The 21,893-nt window shown below is 41.8% G+C and overlaps 2 protein-coding genes across 3 annotated transcripts; one reads left to right on the forward strand and one right to left on the reverse strand.

Moving 5' to 3' along the window:
- Nucleotides 1-2,968: 2,968 nt before the first annotated feature.
- LOC131456121 (sodium- and chloride-dependent betaine transporter-like) lies at nt 2,969-15,712 on the reverse strand. 2 transcript variants are annotated; one of them, XM_058624146.1, is made up of 16 exons: nt 15,585-15,712; nt 15,120-15,336; nt 14,451-14,585; nt 12,993-13,133; nt 12,231-12,309; nt 12,021-12,071; nt 11,381-11,510; nt 10,520-10,654; nt 8,375-8,478; nt 8,120-8,244; nt 7,583-7,695; nt 7,197-7,328; nt 6,909-7,011; nt 4,423-4,523; nt 4,000-4,146; nt 2,969-3,910 (listed from the first exon to the last, which is right to left on the reverse strand). In XM_058624146.1, the coding sequence occupies exons 2-16, from the start codon at nt 15,310-15,312 to the stop codon at nt 3,749-3,751; spliced, it is 1,851 nt and encodes a 616-aa protein (XP_058480129.1). In that variant the 5' UTR covers nt 15,313-15,336; nt 15,585-15,712; the 3' UTR covers nt 2,969-3,748. The 2 variants fall into 2 exon arrangements, with proteins under 2 accessions (XP_058480129.1, XP_058480130.1); XM_058624147.1 differs by having other exon boundaries at nt 15,120-15,377; nt 15,585-15,688.
- A 988-nt stretch (nt 15,713-16,700) lies between these two features.
- On the forward strand, nt 16,701-21,405 carry LOC131455814 (protein mono-ADP-ribosyltransferase PARP11). Its single transcript, XM_058623620.1, has 8 exons — nt 16,701-16,859; nt 17,098-17,225; nt 17,897-18,017; nt 18,205-18,280; nt 18,999-19,071; nt 19,518-19,645; nt 19,844-19,995; nt 20,075-21,405. Exons 1-8 carry the CDS (start codon nt 16,805-16,807, stop codon nt 20,389-20,391), a joined length of 1,050 nt encoding a protein of 349 aa, XP_058479603.1. The 5' UTR covers nt 16,701-16,804; the 3' UTR covers nt 20,392-21,405.
- Nucleotides 21,406-21,893: the final 488 nt, after the last annotated feature.

The following is a 21,893-nucleotide window of genomic DNA, read 5'->3' on the forward strand; positions in this document are numbered from 1 at the left end:
TTAACAAGTTAAAATGAAGATTTATTTGTGTTAAATTTGAAATGTGAACAGTATAAAACGTAGTTAAAGTAACAATTGCTTGAGTTTTTGTCTCAATGTCCAAAAATAAGTCAAAAAAGTCCTGCAACAGCGTGAGTGATCATGTGCCTACATATGATTTATGATTGTCAGACAATTTTGCATCTTGAGAGATTACGGTTTTATTATGAAGACAGACGAGATTTATTTGATAAAATATGGGACCCTGTACTTATTTTTATTTGTACCAACAACAAAAACAAAACATGCATACTTATTCCCAATCAGTGCAACCTAATTAAGAACCCGGGGGGAGGGGGAAACAATCATGAGCAATTATATATAGAGAGAGAATTACAAAGATAAGTATATGAAGATCCTGGGTAGAAAGTTCTTGGTTTTGAGCCAGGCATTTCTGGGCGGAGTTTAAAAACAAAAAAATGTAAATGAGCTTATGTGTGGGTATTAAAGCAGAGAAAGAGAGAGGAAAACTTGAACGATAACATCTTTCTCACAGATTTTTCCACTTTATACAAAGCACTTAAGAAGAAAAGATGCAAAAGCAGATAAAAACCACTGCCATTGTTTGGGCTTCTCTGTAAGTGGAGTATATGTCGCGCTAACAAAAAGGAAATTAAAGGAAATAATCGACGGATTCATCGATTATGAAAATAATCGTTAGTTGCAGGTCTACCATCAACCTGCCAAGGTGGATGGAAATTAACCACTGGCTATAATCTTACATATTTACATGGAAAATGTCTAGTAATGTGCCTGGTCCCTATTTTAAATACATACATACAGTAATTCTCATGTATGTAATTGTGTCCACCCCTTTTTAATTCTGAGAAATATTCCTCACTTCCTCATTTGAAACACTTTGGAGCAAAGCAAACGTCTGCTTTTCAAACCTCCACATGAACCTCCTTCAGATCACGGCACGTGTCGTTGCATCTGCATCAATGCAGGAGTTGTTACGGAACAGGAAACACCCGCAGGCGATCGGTACGCCGATAGATAGGAGATAATATTATCAACAACGTTTTCATCCAGTACCATAATGAGACGAAGCGCGCTCCACAGGTCGAGGGCAAACGTGGGGCGGCGGCGAACGTCAGCGATCACGCAGATGTGTTAATGAGAGGGAGAAAAAAGACAGATGAAAGATACGGAGGGACAAAGGGAGGAGGAATATCAGTGCCACAAATGGGAGGAGGGTGTAGATCTATAATTCGGGAGGCACAATGAAGAGATGGAATGATAAAGTGGGAGGGTTTTATATAGATGAGAGAGGGGAACACGATGATAAGATTAAATGACTGGAAGAAACAGAGGAATCCGTCTCTAGAGAGAGCTCATTAGATCAAATGAGAGACAGAGGCCGTCGAAATGTCGTCATTTTTCCCAACACGCTTGATTTATGCACCTCATGTTAATACTCGCCTAGAGATCAATCAGTCGTCTGCGTCTCCCTTTTCATTCTGCCGTACTTCCATAGCCCCGGAGCCACGTTTTTAGCACGGCAAGGCTCCCCGAGGTCCCCGTGACCTTGTTTTATGCAAATGCACCGAGGTTTATGCGCGGCTCACGGCAAATTACATTAAAAAAAGGCTGCCTTACTTAATGCGGAACTTCTCTTAAACCACGTTCACTGGCAGAGGAGGTCAGAGGAGGTTCAAGTCCGCTCCGACCAGCAGACAAACTCATGAGCTGATGAGCTGCAGGTGAGAAGCGGGGGAGGGGAACACCAGGTGACAAGAACGAGGTCATTCTGATGTGTTGACACGGAAAACCCATCATCATTGGTTGGATTCTGATAGGAGACTGTTTTGAGTAAAACCTGTGCTGACTGGATCAATAAAAGGGTTTTAGTTTAGGATAATTAGCAGTAAAAAAATTTTAAAAAATACCTTCAACAATCTCATTTCTGAGTTAATGGGACAACTGGTATCAAGATCCAGGCCTTTTTTTTCCTGAGAAAATCATAATAATGTTACTGAGACTTACAAGCAGAAATCACCTGCAACCAGGCCATCCCAGCTGTCAATCATCCCAGTGTCCACTCATCATACTCATACTTTCATCATCTATTTTCCTCTAACGACCTAGAACCTAGAACCTTCCAAGAAAATGTAGTTTAGTCTAGTAATAAATCAGTGAGTAAGCAGTAGGGTCATTTTACCACAGACTTCCATTCAAACTATCAGAGTCGCCCCCAAGTGGCTATACAGTATATTTTTATTTCCACATTGGTGTCCGCCATCAAACTGGACGACTACATCCACTTTTTGGTCACAACATGCGACCGCTTTAGCTCAAACACTGTTTCCATAACAACGGTTAACTCTGACGTCAAGGGAGTCCTTTCCACGCTGCCGGTTTGGGTTTTCCACTCCTCTGACTTGGTGATGTAAACGCCGATTGATACGTGCTCTAATTATCAACTCTGGAAGTGTTTCGCACCACTTGTTAACCTACAGTTCTATAGTCGCGGTTTCGTACACACGTTCTTTAAACTACAGAATATAAACTTTTTTTGTGTGTGTGGGTGCGATGTCAGACATTTTCAAGGCTGACGGTCAGTCCGTGCGGTTGAGGACGGAGAGGAGGGAGTTGGACTGGAGGTGGGACTCAACTGGGCGGAAATGCCTAGTTAATTAAATGCCAGGTCGGATTACACGGTCGACTGAGCTTGTCATTATGATGAAGCAAGTTCACGTTTGCCCGCCGCACAAATCCTGTGACATGACCGACTTACATACACCTTTTATTTCCGTTTTGTTTTGTTTAGCCTAAAAAAAGAAACTAGGACATTTGACCTGAAAATTTTTTATGTTTGTCTGTTTTCTTTCTGCACAACAGGGAATTGGTGTATTTACTCGACGAGTAAATACACTTTCCTTTCATTCAGTTTACTGCGAGGTCAAAAATCAATACGGACACAGTCGAGTGATATGGTAATTATAGATTTTGAACAAAAGTATCACAAAGTACGGCAACGTCATGACATAAAAACATGTTTTACATATCCTCAAATGTAAATCGGTTCACTTTGGTTGTAGAAAAAAACATACACTGTCAAGTGATATACGGACGATGACACACACACACACACACACACACACACACAACGCACAATAACAGTACACTGAAACCTGTGCAAACTGCTTTGATATTTTGGTATGACAAAAAAAAATATACTGTATATATATATATTTTTTTTGTGTTTACCAGACAAACAGGGACTTCTACTGGTGCTATACATACTTAGGACTAGGATTAGTATGGTCGCAGTATATAAGATTATACTGGGGGTCATTATAAGTAAAGAATGAAGCCTCGAGATTTGTGATTTGACTGATCGTTTGACAGTTTTTGCAAACGGTAGTTCATAAACATCACCTGCAGCCAAGTACCTAATGAACGATATCAGGCGTCAATCACACTGGCGTACACTCTCTCATACTCTACCTTCCATGTTAATGACGACCTATTTCACAAAATTGGCATCATAGGCTGCTGAAGCTTTGTCCACATTCATTACACAAATCGTACACAGGTAAATAGATGGGACAACAACAACAACAACAACAACAACAAAGCCCTCCCTGACTTAAACATTTGTAAAGAAACTTCACAAGTCATTCAAATTATGTGTATAGTCATCACAGATTGGTACAATTCATTATTGCCATTGTTTACATAGTGTGGAGTGTCATTGAAAAAACCTTCAAACTCCGCTGGGTTCTCCCATCATTATCTTCTCGTTCCCTTCGTCCACAGTCCTGGTCGGCGGCGCGCTGAAGATGACGCGCTTACACAGCGACAGCAGTGGCTTGTGAGGCCGGGCCTGACGCAAGTTGCTGGACGGTGTCGCCATGTTGTTGCCATTCTGGGGGGGAAAATGTGATCTTAAATGTGTTTTTTTTTAAAACTCATTATATTTTAAAAGGATCAAATGGAAGCTAATTGTTCACTCACCCTACACAGTGTGAGCAGTATGTACACCGGGATGCAGATCAGCGGAGCGACCATAAGAATGGCACCAAAAATGGTATACGACAGAGAGGGTTCATAATCCTCAAACCAGAAAGAGGCCGGGAAGATCTCGTGATACCGAAAAGCCACCTAGGGACGAGCAAATGTCCCCCACACACACACACGTGTTACAGGTTAGTAAATGAATCCTACTTAAAAGCTTTTAAATACAAAATAAAAGAGCAAGCAGCAACATTCAGAAAAGTAATTTTCCACTGTGTCTGCCGCTGCCCGTCTTGACCAGGTTTCAATCAATAAGCGGCTTCCTCATCTCAATGTGAAATCCCTTGACGTGTGATAAATACAAATAAATAAAAGAAATAATAAATCTGTAATGAGTCGAGCAAGAGAGACGAGACGACTCACCCCGCAGACGAGCGGCGTGACGAACAACCAGCAGTACTTAATCACAGGGTATGGCCGATACCCGATCATATCCTCTATGTTGTCCAGGAAGCGGTCTGCTCCTGGTGAGAGGCGGGAACAAGGGAACATAAATGTTAACGCCTTCATACTTCAAATCAAAGTTTACAATGCGCTTACTAATGGTCAATTACAGTGTATCACAAGGACGGTGAGATAAAGTATTTCCTATAAAAAATTATTTTTTATCCTCCCATCTCATGTGGAGGACACATTATTATATATCAATATTTACAAAGCACCTGAATTTACCTCAACGAAGCACAACGTCAAAATACTGCTTTACATCGCACATGGTAGTGCTTGGGTGATCTACAACGGTATTTGTGTGTGTGTGTGTGTACTTGTCAACTTATCCAACAGTGGACCTTGACGTCGAAACACATTCATCAACAGGGGACCTCCATGCCAACAGGGGACATTTTTCAAGTCCCTTGTTGGTCATGCTTTTAATCATGCTAAAATTATGTCTGAGATTTATATTTTTAATTTTTACCAAAAAGGGAACCTGCATGTGTATGACAGATACAGACCCTCCTCAGCAGTGCCCCTACTGGCTGGAGCAGGGACTTCAATGCCTCATTCACACACATGTTGTTTCTTAACACATCGCCACACCTGTCTTTCAGACAGTAACATAACATAGCTGAAACATAGTTCATTGTGTATTTTAAACAACATATAATTATTATGTACATTATTAGATGAGATAAGATAGATGATTGAAATGTGAGATAAAGATGAAGCTGTCCACCTTCAGCTGTTGACGACAGAAAGTGGAGAAGGACCAAAGGGAGATATTTGAGAAATAGCACAAGAAACTCTAGTGAGATAGATACAGTATGTGACCTGGATAGTAACACACCGTGCGCAGCTTGATTTATGCAGTAATTCCAAGTTATCGGACCTTTTTTTTTATAGAAAGCAGAAGCAAGCTTGATAAATGATGCTGTACTCAATCATGAAAACTAAGTGCATATTTGCAACGGATGTCAGCAAACAGCCTCTTTAAATTTGGTTGAAGAGGTTCGTCTCGGAGAGAGAGAGAGAGAGAACAACTCACCTAAAAATGGAACACATCATAATTAGAGTCAAATAAATAATTGTGTAGCCATGGTCAGGATGTTTCTAAAGATACATGCTTTTACACGAGAAATCTAGTACTTAATCTACAAGATCTCTTATCCACATACTGTTATTTAGCTGGCAATACCTTGATAATGACAGCAGAAGACGAATGGGATATTAAAGCCCACATAGACCGGAAGCTCCAATTAACGCTGCGTTTGTGTGTGTATCTGCGTCATTACCTCGTTTATGAAACCCTAAAGTTTCAGAACAACAGTTCAGCCACTGCTGAGAAAATAGTGTTTTATTGTTTTCCTGGGCTCCGCGAAGCGCATCGTCACTTCCCTATGCTGATGATGTCATCAGAAATCCTCACTACTCCTCTCACCACCGTAGCGCCTCCTGGTGCGGGCACTCGTCCGGGCACATCCGGTTGCGTACATTCAACCGCAGAAGAAGAAGAACTACTCTCGTTGTAGCTGCTGAGATGCAGAGCATCCACCGTGCCAGAGGGGGAGCTGTGTATCTGAGAGCTGGCCTATCTATTACGTCACTTCCAGGTACCTGGCCAATCACAGGACAGTGGGAAAGCTCTCGTTGGCTGGCCAATCACAACACAGTCCATATTCTGGGGGTGTGGTTTTGGTTTGAAACAGCGCGGCTGATGAGAGCGTCAGTGAGGAGATATTTTGATCAGCTCGTTTGCAGCGATTAGGACATTTTTAACCGTGAAAACAAGTTAATATATGTAAGTAGACCTCCATAACTAACATATATGTGTGATACAAGCATTCTATGTCACCTTTAAATGAAAAGGTTAACATTTGTGGTATGGATAATGGATAATATGGTGTTTGAATGGTGTTCAAACCTTCACAAGAAGCTGCCCAGTATGAGCAGCAGGCGAGGCAGCGAGCTATCCTCACTTCCTCTCTTTGCTTCGCTGGAGGACCGGAGTTTGGTTGTTTGGCGGAAGGCAACGGCGTCGCACACGCGATACGTCCGATATGAACTAGGCCTGGTCCAGAATAAACTACACGCATCGGCTCATCTCTGTAGAGGGGAGACCCTTCTGAGGTGCTCGTTGAATTTTGAAGGACAACACTATCATGAAGGGACACAATCAACCCGGGTTGGTCAAACAACCATTGACACTCACAATCTAACCTACAGGCAAATTTAGATGAAACTATGGGAGGGAAGACGCAGTACAGGAAAAACCCAAATACTGAACCTCATAGAGTACCAGTACTCTGACTTACCCAAAGAGGTTCATTTTAATCTTATGACAAATTAAACAGAGAAATAATGGGAAGTTAGTGAATCACTTTGGTGGTGGTGAACGTAACAGCTTGACTTACCATACACCCAGCCGATGATAACAGTCTCGAAACAAGCGATGAAGAAATAACAGGTTACATTCATAGCGAAATGGTCAACCAGGTAAAAGAGTAACAACCCTCCCTGAAACAAAAGAGCAGAAGAGAAAAATGAACGGCATGCGGACTGTAGCTGACCTCTATACCTATGCAGACTCAGAGAGTATGACCCTGGCTTTGTGGAAAAAATAAAGCTGGGTGTTTTCTGCATATATCCATCGTGCGTGCGTTGATGTTTACGGTTTTTGTTTCCTGTTCCTCCTCCTTTACCTCAGTGATAAATGGCAGCCCAAGCAGAAAGCAAACGACAACTATGACCAGGGTGAGCTTCTCTCTCCTTCCACGCAGGCGATGAGGGAACATGTCTGTGACAGCTGTGACCAAACCCTCCAAATACAAAAACTGTGAACACACACACACACACACACACGACAGTTAGCTATTTTGTAACAAGTGGTGCAACTACTATTTTGAGTATTTTAAAGTCCTGTATTCACAATAACTCAGATGTTTCATTTCTTTGCAATTGCAATTGCAATTTTCATCCATGCTGCTGGGAGACATCGGTAAATTCAAGATGTAACCTGACCTACTCATGTAGACTATGTTGAAAGAACAATCTTTCTCCTGCGACAGTTGATCTGTGCAGCGCCTACCTGTGTGTCGATGTTCAGGAAGAACATCATGAGGAAGAAGAGCACTGCCCAAAAATGTGCACCAGGTATGTGTGCCAGAGCCACGGGAATTGCCTGGAAGATTTGTCCAGGACCTGTAAATACATCAATCAACGTTTCCTTTCATAACAAGACCAGGTACTCACAGTCTTCAGATGCTGATCATTTTTTGCCAGAATATAAAAACACAGTATATAAATATCTGTGAAGTTTTTAGGTTCAGTGCATTTATGTCACACCTTTAATTGCTCTCCAAAACAGGGTTAAAGATCATTATCATTATTATTATTATTATTATTACATTATAATAATTATTAATGATGAGATTTAAGGTAGGTGTGAATTGTTGTTCACTGGCGACCTGTCCAGGATACAGACAATGAATGAGTGAATGGTATCAATAAGGTGAAACCCAGTGTAGTTGTATCTTAACTTAAGATGCCATCCTGTGGACGAGGGAGGTAATGGACATTTCCCAACAGTCTACGACACACTGTAAATACAGCAGTGTGAACTCACCAGTAGCTAAAACTTCATGGACCGACATTTGCCTGACCTCAGCCAGGAATCCCATCAGTGAACTCACAACAACAGTGAAAGCCAAATTGGTAGCGATGGTCACACCGAACAGCGTGTAGGAGTCCCTGCAACAGACAAAAAAAAACAAAAACACACAACCTCGTGTTTTTAAATCGTAGTGGCCGACAGCACGGCCGTAAGCCGTGACGACACAATGAGACAATTGCCGTCGTGTTGGGGAGTGAGGACACCGACCTGTAGCAGTCATTGTTGTATTTGTTGTAGCTTCCCAAAGCAATCATTACTCCGTGACTCACAGCGACGGTGTACATCACAAGTGTTAGTGCGCCAAGCCAGATCTTCAGGCAAGGCAAACAAAAAATAACACTATTAACGAACAATGACACACAGCAAATGAACAAGAACCTGAGTTAACAACAACACATCTTATGCGTCTGTGTGCGTTTCCCGTTTTTGTGCACTCGTGTTCGTTCAGGGTCACATCTGGTTAACGTTAGAGCAGCGCTGATGACCGCTCTGTCTGCTGTGGCCACATGACGGGTCAGACTACTTCACAGCCTCAGGGCAGAAATGAAAGCCCCTAAGTGTGTGGTAAAGGCTTTTCATCAATGAGGACTGTGGACAAAGGGGAAACTGTTGCGTCCTCCCTTTAAAATGCACAAACGACAGCGTTATTCGCACGCACACACGCTGTCATACCAATGAAACAAGACACATGGAGCAGATCACAGATGTATCCCACAACAGTGAGACTCATAAGGAACAGATTTGATGTCTTTCAAGTATTTTTGAGAGCGTCTGGCATTGCGTAACTCTGCTCTCTGGACTCATAGCTGCATTCTCCTGGCGTTTACATAACTTCCAGTAAGTCTGGCCCGGGGTTTACTGCAATGTTTACAGAATAGAATTCCCACACAAGCTGTGTGTATTGCATATTGAGAGATCGTGAACAGGTTTCACCTCTAACAGTGCTGGAAGTGGGCCAGTACTGTCCAGTTCACAGTACAGGAACTCCTTAATTTTTACTTTTTCGCGTATACTGGCACTTTTCACCAGCTATTTTCACGAGATGCCAGAAATCTGTTTAGGTTATCGTTCCAATTTGCAATGGTGGACAGCAATTAAAATGGACTGGTGTGTTTGAAGTTTGAATCATTGTTGGATAGTCTAAATAAACCCTTTTATCAGAGCATTTTGACTGCTTTTCTTTCCATTACTATGTTTAAATGGAATACAGAGGGTATAAGAATGTGAAACACAGAGTGTGTTATATTCTATTTTTCAGCATGACCTAGTCAATCTATATAAAACACACCAAAGTACTCAAAATGTTTAAAATTGGCATTGAATTTGTGAAATTTGGAAATACGTCCCGGTTCAAAGTTCACTCGCCCTGTTTTTATGAACAAAAAGAAAAGAAAGATGCTCTATTTTTGTTAATTCTGCACAATTATTGCTACATGAATCATAACTTGTCCATATAAGGAGTCGTGTATTATTCCCACCGCAATTTACCATGGGTGCACCTGCGGCGCAGATCCGCGCTGCGTGAGCACTAAGGGTTAATGATTTACTAATACCTGACTGGCACTTATTTTTGATTACAGAGTCGTTGATAGAGAGTGACAATTTGTCAGTCTATGCCAGACAAGATTTGTTGATGATTACAAAGGCAAATGTAAATATTCAGATCACAATCTGAATGTTCAGCCCAAGAAATATGCACAGTTTTAGCTCCATGGGAACAAGAAAGCTCTACCTTTCTTACCCTACCCCCCCAACCAAAGACGCGCTCTGAGGCCTCAAACTCCAGTAAAACTATTTGACCCCTGGAGCTGAGAGTTGTTGTGTCATAAAGAAATGAAACAGAAGCCGGGGGAGGAGGGTCGATGCTCTATTTCAGTGGGAGAAAGTCCCTCAAAGACACCCCCCCTTCCCCCCTTTAATCTGTTTTTGTGCAACAACATTCCAACCAGTCCAGAATTCATTCATTCAGTTTTTAAATAACGTCATCGTTTTGAGTGAATAGCGCAACCTACTCTTGGACTATGATGTAGTATATTGGTCATTTTTCTATGTTAATAGGATTCGGTCATCAGCAGTGGTTGTAAATGACTGACTTTGATTGCAGCTTAAAAGATACAGACGCGTGACTGATGAGTCTGAGAACGGCACTCTGTCACTGCCACTGTGCTCTGTTCACAGCCTTGTTTGTACTTGCGTGACTCACGCATGCATTAGGAGGCTAAGCTGATGTTTTTGGGTAGTTGTAAAACCAATGCTCTGAGTTGCAATGACCCTTCGGAGCCACATAATGAATTTCAGATGGCGACATATGTACATAATGACATTGTTGAGCTGTGAGTGTCATGATCTTACATTTATGTCAGCAAGCACATCTAAATTGGGATAGAAGTAATGTTCCAGGCCGCTTAAAGCTCCAGGGAGTGTCACAACACGGAAGAAGAAGATCACCATTATCAGGTAGGGGAGGGTAGCTGTTAAGTAGACCACCTACAAACACACAAGAGAACACAATGTGACTAACAAGAACCCAATATTCTCTCCATTTTTGGTCTACACCATCAGGTTCCCGCCCAAACCACATTCGATAATACCACATTCATAAACTTAACTAAACTATTAACTAAACTTGAACACGTTCTTGCGACAATTCTTATGCAAACAATGGGACGGACAGATGAACAAACCCAAAACCATCAAGCCTAGTGCTAGGTCCACTAGAGCGGCACACCTCGCCTCGGCACGACGCGGTTATTTTGCGTTTCAAGTAGCGATAGTACCTGGTACTTTTTTTAGCTATGCGTGATGTTGTCAAAGAGTCAAGAATGACGTCACGGGAAGAGTCATGAGCGAGACGTCCGACACAAGAATCAAGCCGAACAATGCCGAACTGTAGATCAGTTAAAAAAGACTCAACAATCCTAAAAACGTGGGTTAATCTCCAACATTTAGCACATAAATGTCTAAAATCTCATCATTTAACAGTGGAGTCTGGTGTATTTAGTGAGTACTGAACAAATCTTTTTAATTAACTGGTTCTAATGACTCAGTTACACAGAAAACAACTGCTTTACTAGTCGGTGTGTGACTCCGCCCACGTTGAGGAGGAACTATATTGTCATGGAAAACCGACCAAACCGTGTAGAGGCGAGGCGAGGCGAGTGCTTTAATGACCTATATAATCTCATGCCCTGTTTATGTTAAAGTGTTGCTCACCATTCCTGTGTATTTGATCCCTTTAAATACACAGAAGTAACATATAACCCAGGCAGCCAGGAGACACAGAGCCATGTCCCAGTGAACCACACCCAGGGAAAAGTCAGGTGACTGTCTTATCACACGGAGTCTGTGAGGGCGAGATGACGCACACCGTCATACATGTGCACAGTGACATGTTTTTTTGTTTTTTTTTAAATGAGCTTCATCCCACAGTAGTAAAGAGACGAAACAGAAGAAACATTCTATATTTTGAACCGGCAAGTCCCAAGCAGCAATACATTTACATGGATGTTATAATGGTGCGTTCAGGGAGACAAGAACACATTGTTCAATTTCCCAGTCTCTGATAAATCACAAGATTGTCATGTGAAGACCAGCAGCTATGTTTAAAAACAATTAGGGGGGGGAGATGGAAGGCAAACAACAGTGTATCATAACAGGAAGCTGAATAAGGAGGCAAATGTGTGTGTGGAGGGGGGGGGGACAACTCGTTCTTGGTATCTGGAAAGCATAACGAGGGACTGCTGAGGAATTTCAAACCCAAAGAAAACAGTTCGCTGGTAAAAAGGTGATATTATTAGTTTGTTTTTTTTATATAAAGAGAAAGAAAGTGCTAGTGTGTGTGTGATTTTCTCACTGCCAGAACTCGTTGTCCGCTGACATGGGCCATGAAGACTCTACGGAGATGCTGTAAAAAAAAAAATTTAAATTAAACACAGGCAGGGTAAAGTAAAGTAGATAATACACCTTATGTTTCTTGAATCACATAAACACTCATTTCCAGCTATGACTTCAGTATGTGTTACAAAGTCAGAAAGTGTTATCATTCTTTAAACATGCAACCTACTTGTAATAGGGATCGTAGTCGCCCGCTGTGATGGTGCTATTTATGAATGACCAGTCAGGCGTGGGAATCTTACACTCTCCTACAAGGTTTCAAAAAGAGAGGTGCACGGTGAGGACATCAGTTGTCAAAACTTTGGACTTTTTACTTTGGAATGTCAGTCGTATGCACGTTGCAAAATGTATACAGTTGTGATTCAAGAGGCGTTACTGTCAATTCTGCAGTTATGTATCAGACATACAGAGATTTCTCTTGGGCCCACAATGGACGCAGACGGTGTAGATTAAAGATTTAGTATATATATTAAATCTTTAATCTACACCGCCTGCGTCCATTGTGGGCCCAAGAGATATATATATATATATATATACATATATATATGTATGCAATTCAATGGGAATGTATAAATTCAGACTATCAATGAGTATTATGGTAGTTCTGTTCTCACTGGCTTTTATAGAGGAATGTGTGTGTGTACTTAAACCTGTATTACCTCTTTAGGACCTTTTTCTGGCATAAACACTGACCTTGTCAGGACCACTAGTCCTCATGGAGACCAAAACCTGGTCCTAATAAAACTGCTTAAGATTTGTGGTTAGGTTCTGGTTAGGCATTAACTGGATATGTTTATGGTTATGGTTAGGGCTAATAATTTGGTTAAGCTGCACAAATGCATGGAAAAGGAAAGTGTGGAGGTGTGTGTGTGTGTGTGCATAAAATTCCATGCTGCAAGTGAAATGGCACATGTGTGTAAACACGTCTTACCAGAGTTCCACCAGTTGTCACACGTGGACCAGGCCAGGGGACTCATGAAGGAGTATATGAAGTAGAAGATTACCCAGGCAATTATCACAATGAAGTAGGTGATAATGTAAAACACGTACACTTGACACGCAACTCCAACCCCTGCAGGACGAAAGTGAGTTTTGTACAGTTAGTTGATGAAAGTTTCCTGCTACATGTTTACCTAAACAAGTGAATTATCGATGAATTTCTAGCCCTGTACATTAACCCCTTTTCCACATATGGTCCCAGCTCGACCTTGCCTCGCCGCGGAACGGTTTACGTTGTGTTTTCCATTACGATATAGTTCCTCCTCAACGTGGGCGGAGACATCACTGCACGGCTGCATGAAACTGCCATGACTTCGTTTTACACACACACACACAAACACACAAACGAGTGACACTAATTTTGTTTTCAGTGTAACTGAATCATTAGAATCAGTTCATTATAAAGATTTGTTCGGTCTGACACTGTGCTGTCGCTAAATGCACCAGACTCCTCTGTTAAATATTGAGATTTTAGACATTTCCATTGCTAATTGTTGGAGATTAACCCACATTTTTAGGATTGTTAAGTCTTTTTAACTGATCTACAGTTCGGCATTGTTCGGCTTGATTCTTGTGTCGGCGGTCTTGCTAACGCCTATTCCCGTGACCGGGAAGTCTTGCGACATCACGCGTAGTACCGCCTCAGCTCGCGTGGAACCTCGCCAGAGCAGGTAATAAAAAAAACTACCAGGTACTATTGCCAGAGAAATTGCAAAATAACCGAGGCGAGGCGAATATTTTTAAGTCAACAAGTGTAGGAAGACTTGGAATGGGCGCGCAACATGCTAACAACTAGCTACATTCTAAATTTCTGCATTCTCCAACTCGCTGAGCGGGGGGTGGACGCACTTCATTCAATAAATGCTTGTTAAATGGGATTAATGAGTGCAGTAGTCATGTCCAGCTGAGCTACAACCGCAGCTTGACTTAACTGTGTATGGAAACTGATGTACACACAAGGACCTTTTGGTCAAATGTAACAAGCGTTTGATGTAAAGAATAAACCACCAGTAGTGATGACCACAGTCAAGAATGTGTCTCCCTCCATCGCTCAGCATTGTTTAAAATGCCTCTTATGCCCCGAGCAACACTGCCCATTTGGAACTTGCACAAAGCAGCTACTGTTGAGGATCATCAAATATAAAGACTGGCTCCTAAACATTCCGCAGGAAAAGGCTCTACACATTTCTAATGTATGAAAACTGGGTTTCATCTCTGAGCTGAGGATTTGTTAATTGGCGGAAATCAGATGTTCCCTCTGTCTCTGCTGGCAGCCATCTTTCTATAATGTGCGAGGGATGAAAAACATGCACTTCCTGTGTCATCAATGGACTAATGTGTGTAATCCTACAAAAATGTGTCTGGGCCTTTGTTTTGGGTTTTTTTTTACCCTCGAACATGGGGCAAATCTTCCTCCAGGCTGTAACTGCACCCTCGCTGGTGTACTGGCCCAGTGCTAGCTCCATGAAGAACAAGGGGAAGCCACAGAAGTAGAGCATGAAGCAGTAAGGGATGAGGAAAACAACTGGAATGAGACAAAGATGAAGACATGTCACATTTTAGGCGGACAGGGCAAGTCACATTTCATACACATTTGCAGATTCAAGGCGCTGTACATAGGGGTGGATGAAAAAAAGGCATAAAATAAGTCATTCAAAAAATAATAATATTAAAGATAATTTAAAATATAGCTGCAGTTTTTGTCAAACCTGGAAACAATGATGTTCTCGAATGACTTAAGGATTTCTTTGTTACATGGAGCAAAGAAATGAAGAATATATTCACATTTAAGAAGCTGAAACAATCAGAAATCTTGATTTAACAAGGAGAAAAGCTTCAAACTGATTCATTGATAAGCAAAATAGTTGACCATTCATTTAGTAATAAAAAGAATTTCCCCAATGCAGGTAAACAAAGCAGAACCCAGTGAACAAACATGACAAGTACACAAACATGCTTAATTATCATGTGTATACTATGTACACACATGTACACTCATTTTTCTGCAACCTTAGAAACCTCAGTTATGTCTCAAAAATGTCCCAAACCTGCCACTCACCTCCTCCATGGACAGAGAGATAAAAGGGGAAACGCGAAATAGTTCCAGGACCAACCATGACCCCAATAGCGCTGAACATAAACGCCATTTTGTTGCCCCACTTCGCTCTTGGGTGAGCCCCATCTTCACTTATTCCTTTCTCCGGCCCCATACTTCGAGTAGAAGCTCCTCTGGCTGTTTCCTCCGGAGTCATGTTGTTTTTGGGGGGTCTGTTGTGCTGCACATGTAGAAGAAACACAAACCTGTGTCTGAAACCGTCTGAAGACGCAGAGCAAAACAAGAAGAAAAGCCTTTGAAGTCTTACTGACAACTCGTTACAGGAAAAAGTAACATTTTGCAGTCGAAGCGCTGCAACAATGTCTCTAAAAAGGTCACTACGTGTTTCATTAGTTTCCGACTTTTATATGCAAAAAACAAAACAAAACAATGAGCCAATTCCCAAGACGGGGGAGAAAAAACACTCACCCGCGAGTTTGCAGCGTCCGCCTGCGACGAAATTCTTTAATTAAGTGAAGTTTTGAAAACGCAACAGAACCCCGAAGAGGGAGGGAGTGTCCACAGTGTCCCACACATATGCTGCACATACCACAGATTTCACTACAGGATGCCCCCTCCCCATTTCCTCTCCATCAACACATTTTCTTTACATAGACACTTAGTGTTGTCCTCCTCCTCCTGAATTATAATATAAATAAGATTAATTTAAAGAAGTAGTAAAGAAATGTAAGAAGATGTAATAACAGAGGCCCCCTCCCACCACCCAGAAATACCCTGTGCTTGACTATTGTTGATGCAAATGTAATACTATAAATGACAATATAGCTGTGTTGTATACTCTTCTGTATACTTTTTTTATTAAATTCGTGGGTAGTAAAATGATTTTATTTTTAATTTAATATGTGTGGTGATACTGAACGTAAAGTGAAAAAAACAAGCAGACATTGCATTTGCTGCAAACCAGTTTGAAACATTGGAACCAATTTGCACCAAATGTGCAACCTTCAACTGCAAAACAAAACGAAATAACATGTTAAAAACTATTTAGATTTATCAATGCATCTAAAAAAAGATAAAAAAAAATGTTTTTCTTCCTACACACCACACAATTGCTTTCCTTGTATTATTTTTTTTTATCAGTTAAAATGGCTCAACTTAAGAAGTTTAATTTTAATGTGGGAGGATATCATAAATGTAGCCTGTCTCGCTTGTGAAGTGAAATAGATTGTGGATCATCTAGTTTGGCAAACTAAACAAACAGTAAAACATTAAGGAGAACACTACAATATTAAGAAAACACTAAAACTAAAAGATTACAAAACGCACAAACATTACAAAATAGTAATACATTAAGAAAATACAAAAACATTAGCAAAACACAACACATTAGCTTGCTTTCTCAATCTTTAGTGTCATTTTTTGTTACATTTTCTTAAGTATTAGCGTGTTCTTAATGTTGTAGAAACACAGACCGCAAATAAACAACAAGAAAAGTGATTTTAAGAAGGCAACAGTGGCAACTCCTTGTTTTCATAGAGGGGGCGTGGTTACGCCTGACGTCAAGTGCATGACGATCCAGGAAGTAAAGGTAAACAACGCACAGGAAGAGGAAAATGATAGGCAGCCTTAGTCATCCATTCTCGGCCAGAGTTGTGGCTTTTCTGGTGGTTTTATTAAAAAATACTTGAATGCTTTTTATCCCGATAAGAGCCGGGAGCCAGCTCGAGGCAGAGGTGAATGCCGGTAAGACACCTGTAGAGTTCTAAACGCGACGACTGCGGCAGCTGCTAATGCGAGCTAGCTCCATACGTCCTGTGTTTTTGTTATGAACGTGTTTACAGGATGACAATGTCCCCACAGATTTAACAAAACACCACAATGTAACGTTTGTCCGATGAAGACGTCATTGTTGCCAGCCCCCTCCACGCCATACAAGTGTACCATCTAACAGTGTCTGCGTGTGTGCACTTACTCGTTTCAGATTTAGCTATGTTAGCCATCAGGTCGTCAGAGGAGGAGTCCACTGAGATGATGGAGGAGATGGACACCTCAGAGCCCAACTGGTGCTGGTTCTATTTGGCTGAGTGTGGCGTGTGGCACATGTTTGAGGTAGTTCACAGGACATGACAACTTTACTTCTGCTTGTTTTGATTGTTTTCAGTCGTAACTTTGAACATATCATGACTAGGATACATGTTTTTTAGTTAAAAAAATAATAAATGAATGAATGAATAAGTCATGAGGGAACATGCAACTCCCCGTAGGCACACTTAGAAATAGATCACAAGCACTGAATGCTGGGGAGTTAGACAGGATTTTCAAGTCACGTGAAATATTGATGTCTTTCTTGTCTATTTGAAGTGTATGTGCAACAGAAATAAACAAGACAGACAAGTGAAACCTTATTAAAAATCTAAACCAGAACAAATCTAATCCTCACTTACCAGCTTCTCACATACATTTCCATAATTCCCTTTTCCCGTAGAGACAGTTCCTTATATAATATTAATCTGAATATGGTAACACCTTATGGTACAGGGTACATGGGAGAGTCTAAATGAAAGCTGCTCCACCTGGACCTCACTTGTGTGTGAAACTGTGACTTTTATGAAAACCCCGATGTTTATTATTTATAGCACAGAACCATCTCTTTTAACTGAAATGATCACCGTGAGTGTGTGTGTGTGCATTCATGTAAACTGACCATCAAAGTGGTTGATAATTGCTTGGAGCTATTGTGACCAATTAAATTCATTGTTATTCTGTCATTTCCTCGCCAGATTGATCCCAGCGCTGCCTGCTCTGTGACCAGTGCTCAGATTGAGCAGTGCTACAACAGAAACCAACGTGGTGTGATGGAATTCCACACGGCCAAGTACACGTACAGACTGGACTTTGCAGGTGTGTTGATGAGCGAGCATCTTGTTTTTTTATCTTCTTTGCATGACTCTGCACAATCAAAGTAGAGCTTGAGCCACTTTACTGAGATGGAGAATATCCTGCTTCAAGGAAAAGTTCTAGAATAGAATATTGGTTGTACATGAATGTGAGGTTCTGTAGCTCTAACCCTAATTAAATTCCTCGCCAGTTATGCGGCAGATCAATGTCACAACAGGGAAGCAGCGGCCAATTAAACGCTCCCTCCACTCTGCAACTGGCTTCAGGTAAGATTTGGTGGTTGCAGAGAACTTTTCATCTTCACCTCACCTCTTCATCTAGGAGATGTTTAAGAGAACACGTATTCACCTTATTCCTGGATGATTATGCATGGAACGTCCGAGAAACGTTACATGGCTTCAGGATCGCACTGTTCTTACAGTGTCAGTAAACGCTGATACGTCTCGAGCCTTTTCACATCAGTTCACATCGTCACTGTCTGTAGCGACAGAGTTATAATTCGGGAAATACAGCCGTGGTTGCGTTCTTCTAATGTGACATTTAGACACAGTAAAGCAGATTTGCAACGTTAAAATAACGGTAAAATTCAAGTTGTATCTGGTCCTAATCAGAACTGGTGTTAAATTGACACTTAGTGTTCCCTTCTCTCTGTTAAATTTAAATTTAAATAAAAAAGGCAGTGAGTGATCATATCATCCCCTTAATGTTCCCAACAGCATTCATGCAAGGAATCATGGGCCATAGGAATAAGGTGGATAGGGAGCAGGAGGAGGTGGTTGGCAGTAACCCGCTTGACATGACCTGAAAGGTCAGGGTTCCAAACATCCTCCAACCTCAGGAATCCTCAGACAGAGAGCTGCCCCGCTGCTGCCCCGCTGCTGACCCGCAGAGTCATTTTCCAACAAACTCATAGAATGACACTGATGCAAAGATATTCGCCCACTCTTGTGTTGTTGTAACAATCTCTTTTTATTCTTTTGTCAGGTTTATCTGTGATAATCTTGCCTTGCCTGTTCCCTGTCACTGGGAGAGAATCAACACAGATGAACCCTATCAGGTAACGTTACGCGGTCACGTATGAACACACGGAATAACTACACTAAAGATCAGTTAGATAAGAAAGTAGCATATGAACCCCCCCCCCCCCGGTCAGCTGAATGAGGCAATCACGTGGCAGCAACTCAAAGAATTCAAAAGCACTTACATAACTAAGAGCTTATAAGTTGAGCATAGCCAGGGATTGGGTTACCAGCACTAGTGTTTAGATCTTGGTGGCATTCCAGGACGTGCACACAGGAAGTGATTAATTTTTATGTCAAGACAGACTGAGGCAACGGCAGTGCTGCACTCGTAAAGTGAGAAGGCTGCAAACAGGTTGGATTTTGACTGAAAACATTAAGAAGCAACCAAACCAGCAGTCTTGTCCCTGCGCTGCTGATGTATACGCACAAAGCGCTCCCTTGCAGTTTTTAACCGGGTTTTGTCCGACTGTGTTGTTGGCAGCTCATCCATCTTGGCAGAGACACGTACGAGTTCAAAGAAGTGGCCCGGCTGTACGAGAGGACGATGAACCATCCGATCAAATCCATCCAGAGGATTCAGAACATGGACTTGTGGGAGTTCTTCTGCAGGTAGATAACCGTCGTTGGAATAAAGTACTGAGCAGTGTCCACAGTGGTGTGACGTAATTCTCTTACTCTCTTAAAACAAACAATTTTGGACATTCTCTCCTTTTCTCAATACTTGAATGAACCGTGCTGGCTTGAAAATACCGTCTTACAGCGACAAGTTGATGATCAGTTGTGCATTACTCGGTTCTCTCCCCTAAGGAAGAAAACACAGTTGCGAAAAGTCAAGCGCACGTTGGATATTGAGGAGCGGATGCTGTTTCACGGCACAGGACACAGCAACATACAGGCGATATGTACATTTAACTTTGACTGGAGGCTGACAGGAAGCCATGGCGATGTCTATGGCAAAGGTATAAAAAACCAAAAAACCTCTGTTTTCAATTCTCAGCACTGTTTGTTTCCCACTCACATCTTTTTTCCCCCCTCCAGGGAGCTACTTTGCACGGGATGCCAAATACTCCAGTAAATTCTGTCACACCACGGGGAAGCACAACACCACGCTGCAGAGGCACGGCCTCGCGCCGCCAATATTTGCCAGCGAGCCGCCATACAAGACCATGTTCCTGGCCAGAGTGCTCGTCGGGGAATACACGGTCGGCCATCCCCTGTACTGCCGACCGCCCTCCAAGGACGCCAGCTTCACCAACTTCTACGACAGCTGCGTGGACGACATGGCCAATCCAAAGATTTACGTCATTTTCGACAGCAACCAGATTTACCCCGAGTATCTGATTGAGTTCTATTGACAACGGACGAGCGCACGCGCGCGCGTGTGTGTGTGTGTGTTCCTTTTTTTCCACAGAGGCTGGATCTCGCTCATGGAAACGTTAAGGATACAGAGTCGGGGGGACGGCGGGATTACGTGGAAAGAGAAGCGGTTCAGTGTCTGCGTCTTTCGGTCGGATCCAGTAGCTAACTGGAGCGTGAGTCATCTAAAGTGCCTTTGGGGGAAAACTGGAAAAAAAAATAATAATCACAACGACAATGAAGACTTTTTTGTACAGTTTCTTTTTTACTGTACCGTCTCTGTAAGACCGGGCCTTGCGGTTCTAAAAGAAGGAAATACTAATTGAGTTTGTAGGGCTTCTTCTTTGTTTCTTTTTTTATTTAAACGCAGAGTCTGTGCTTGTCTGTTCAATATCTGTCGTTTAAGACTCACACGGTGGCACTTTGCAGCCCACGTCCCGCTATCGGCTACGGCCGTTCCCATTCCCGACCACAGTGCCACGCATGAGCTTATTCACGCGCCGCGGCTCACGTATATGACAACACGTCACTCATTCAACACTGTGGTGCGCCATCGACGTCTGTGGTTACCTAGTACGGTGTATTACGTGGCATGGATTTTTTTTTTTTTTTAATTTCAAACACTTCTACCTCTGTGTTGTTGTTGTTTTTTTAAACCATCATGCATCAGTGCACTTTCCCCCCTTTCCATGAAAGGTTTTGTATTTGTGTCACAATGACATAAAGTTGTGATGTCATGCACGATTTGATTCCTTGAGTAATATATTCTTCTTCTCCTCCTCATTCTTCTTCTTCTTCTTCTTTTTCGACACAATTCTCGTCAGCGACCGCGATGGAACAAAGTCGCATCCGACGAGTGTCACGTTAGCGTTCATGTCATCTCGGTCGTCCTCCTTTGGGGAACTGGTTCTCTTTGCACCCAGTGTAAATGTATTCATACAAATACAATAACAACAATAAATGTAGCCAGCACATGTGTTGTACTGTAATAAAAAAAAAAGAAATATTGCTTTGCCACGTGCACTTGACGAGTTCTTTGTATGACTGTGTTTGTGTGAGTTATTGAAGTCATAAATCTAAAAACAAGGCCTTAATTAGTATTAAAATGTCTTAAATCCCTCTTTCAAAAGAAAGAAGTAGGGTTATATGATTCTTTTTTATGTGATTGAGAATCTCAAAATAATTAGAAGCAGTTATTTAAAAAAAGATAATTTACTGAATTTGGCCAGGATGTCACGATACCAACAGCAGGAAGTCGATTTTCTAACGTTTTATGTTGAAATAAACACTTAGGCAAAGTTGTACCTGACTCCTGTGCTTTGGTTGTCAAATTGGCCTTAAATTTCACTCCCAAGTGGCTTTTAAGAGGTCTTGAATTTAAAGTAACAAGGAAGGAAAGAAGCACTACAGAAGCACGTGTGAGTGTAAACACTGACCTCGTAAAACTAAAACCAAAATCTGGTCTTAATGAGGCAGTACCTCATTTCTGAGGAAGGTTTAG

The sequence above is a fragment of the Solea solea genome, chromosome 3 (genome assembly GCF_958295425.1).
Source record: "Solea solea chromosome 3, fSolSol10.1, whole genome shotgun sequence".
Classification (NCBI taxonomy): domain Eukaryota; kingdom Metazoa; phylum Chordata; class Actinopteri; order Pleuronectiformes; family Soleidae; genus Solea; species Solea solea.

Bases quoted from the DNA above. Each gene is read 5' to 3' on its own strand.
- LOC131456121 (XM_058624146.1), bottom strand. From the start codon at position 15,312: ATGACTCCGGAGGAAACAGCCAGAGGAGCTTCTACTCGAAGTATGGGG. The intron at 7,329-7,582 runs GTAGGCGCTGCA...GTGTGTTCACAG, and splicing joins TCCTGAACATCGACACACAG to TTTTTGTATTTGGAGGGTTT. The intron at 4,524-6,908 runs GTAAGTCAAGCT...GCCTCTCACCAG, and splicing joins TATCATCGGCTGGGTGTATG to GAGCAGACCGCTTCCTGGAC.
- LOC131455814 (XM_058623620.1), top strand. From the start codon at position 16,805: ATGCTTTTTATCCCGATAAGAGCCGGGAGCCAGCTCGAGGCAGAGGTG. The intron at 18,281-18,998 runs GTAAGATTTGGT...TTCTTTTGTCAG, and splicing joins CACTCTGCAACTGGCTTCAG to GTTTATCTGTGATAATCTTG. The intron at 19,996-20,074 runs GTATAAAAAACC...TCCCCCCTCCAG, and splicing joins TGGCGATGTCTATGGCAAAG to GGAGCTACTTTGCACGGGAT.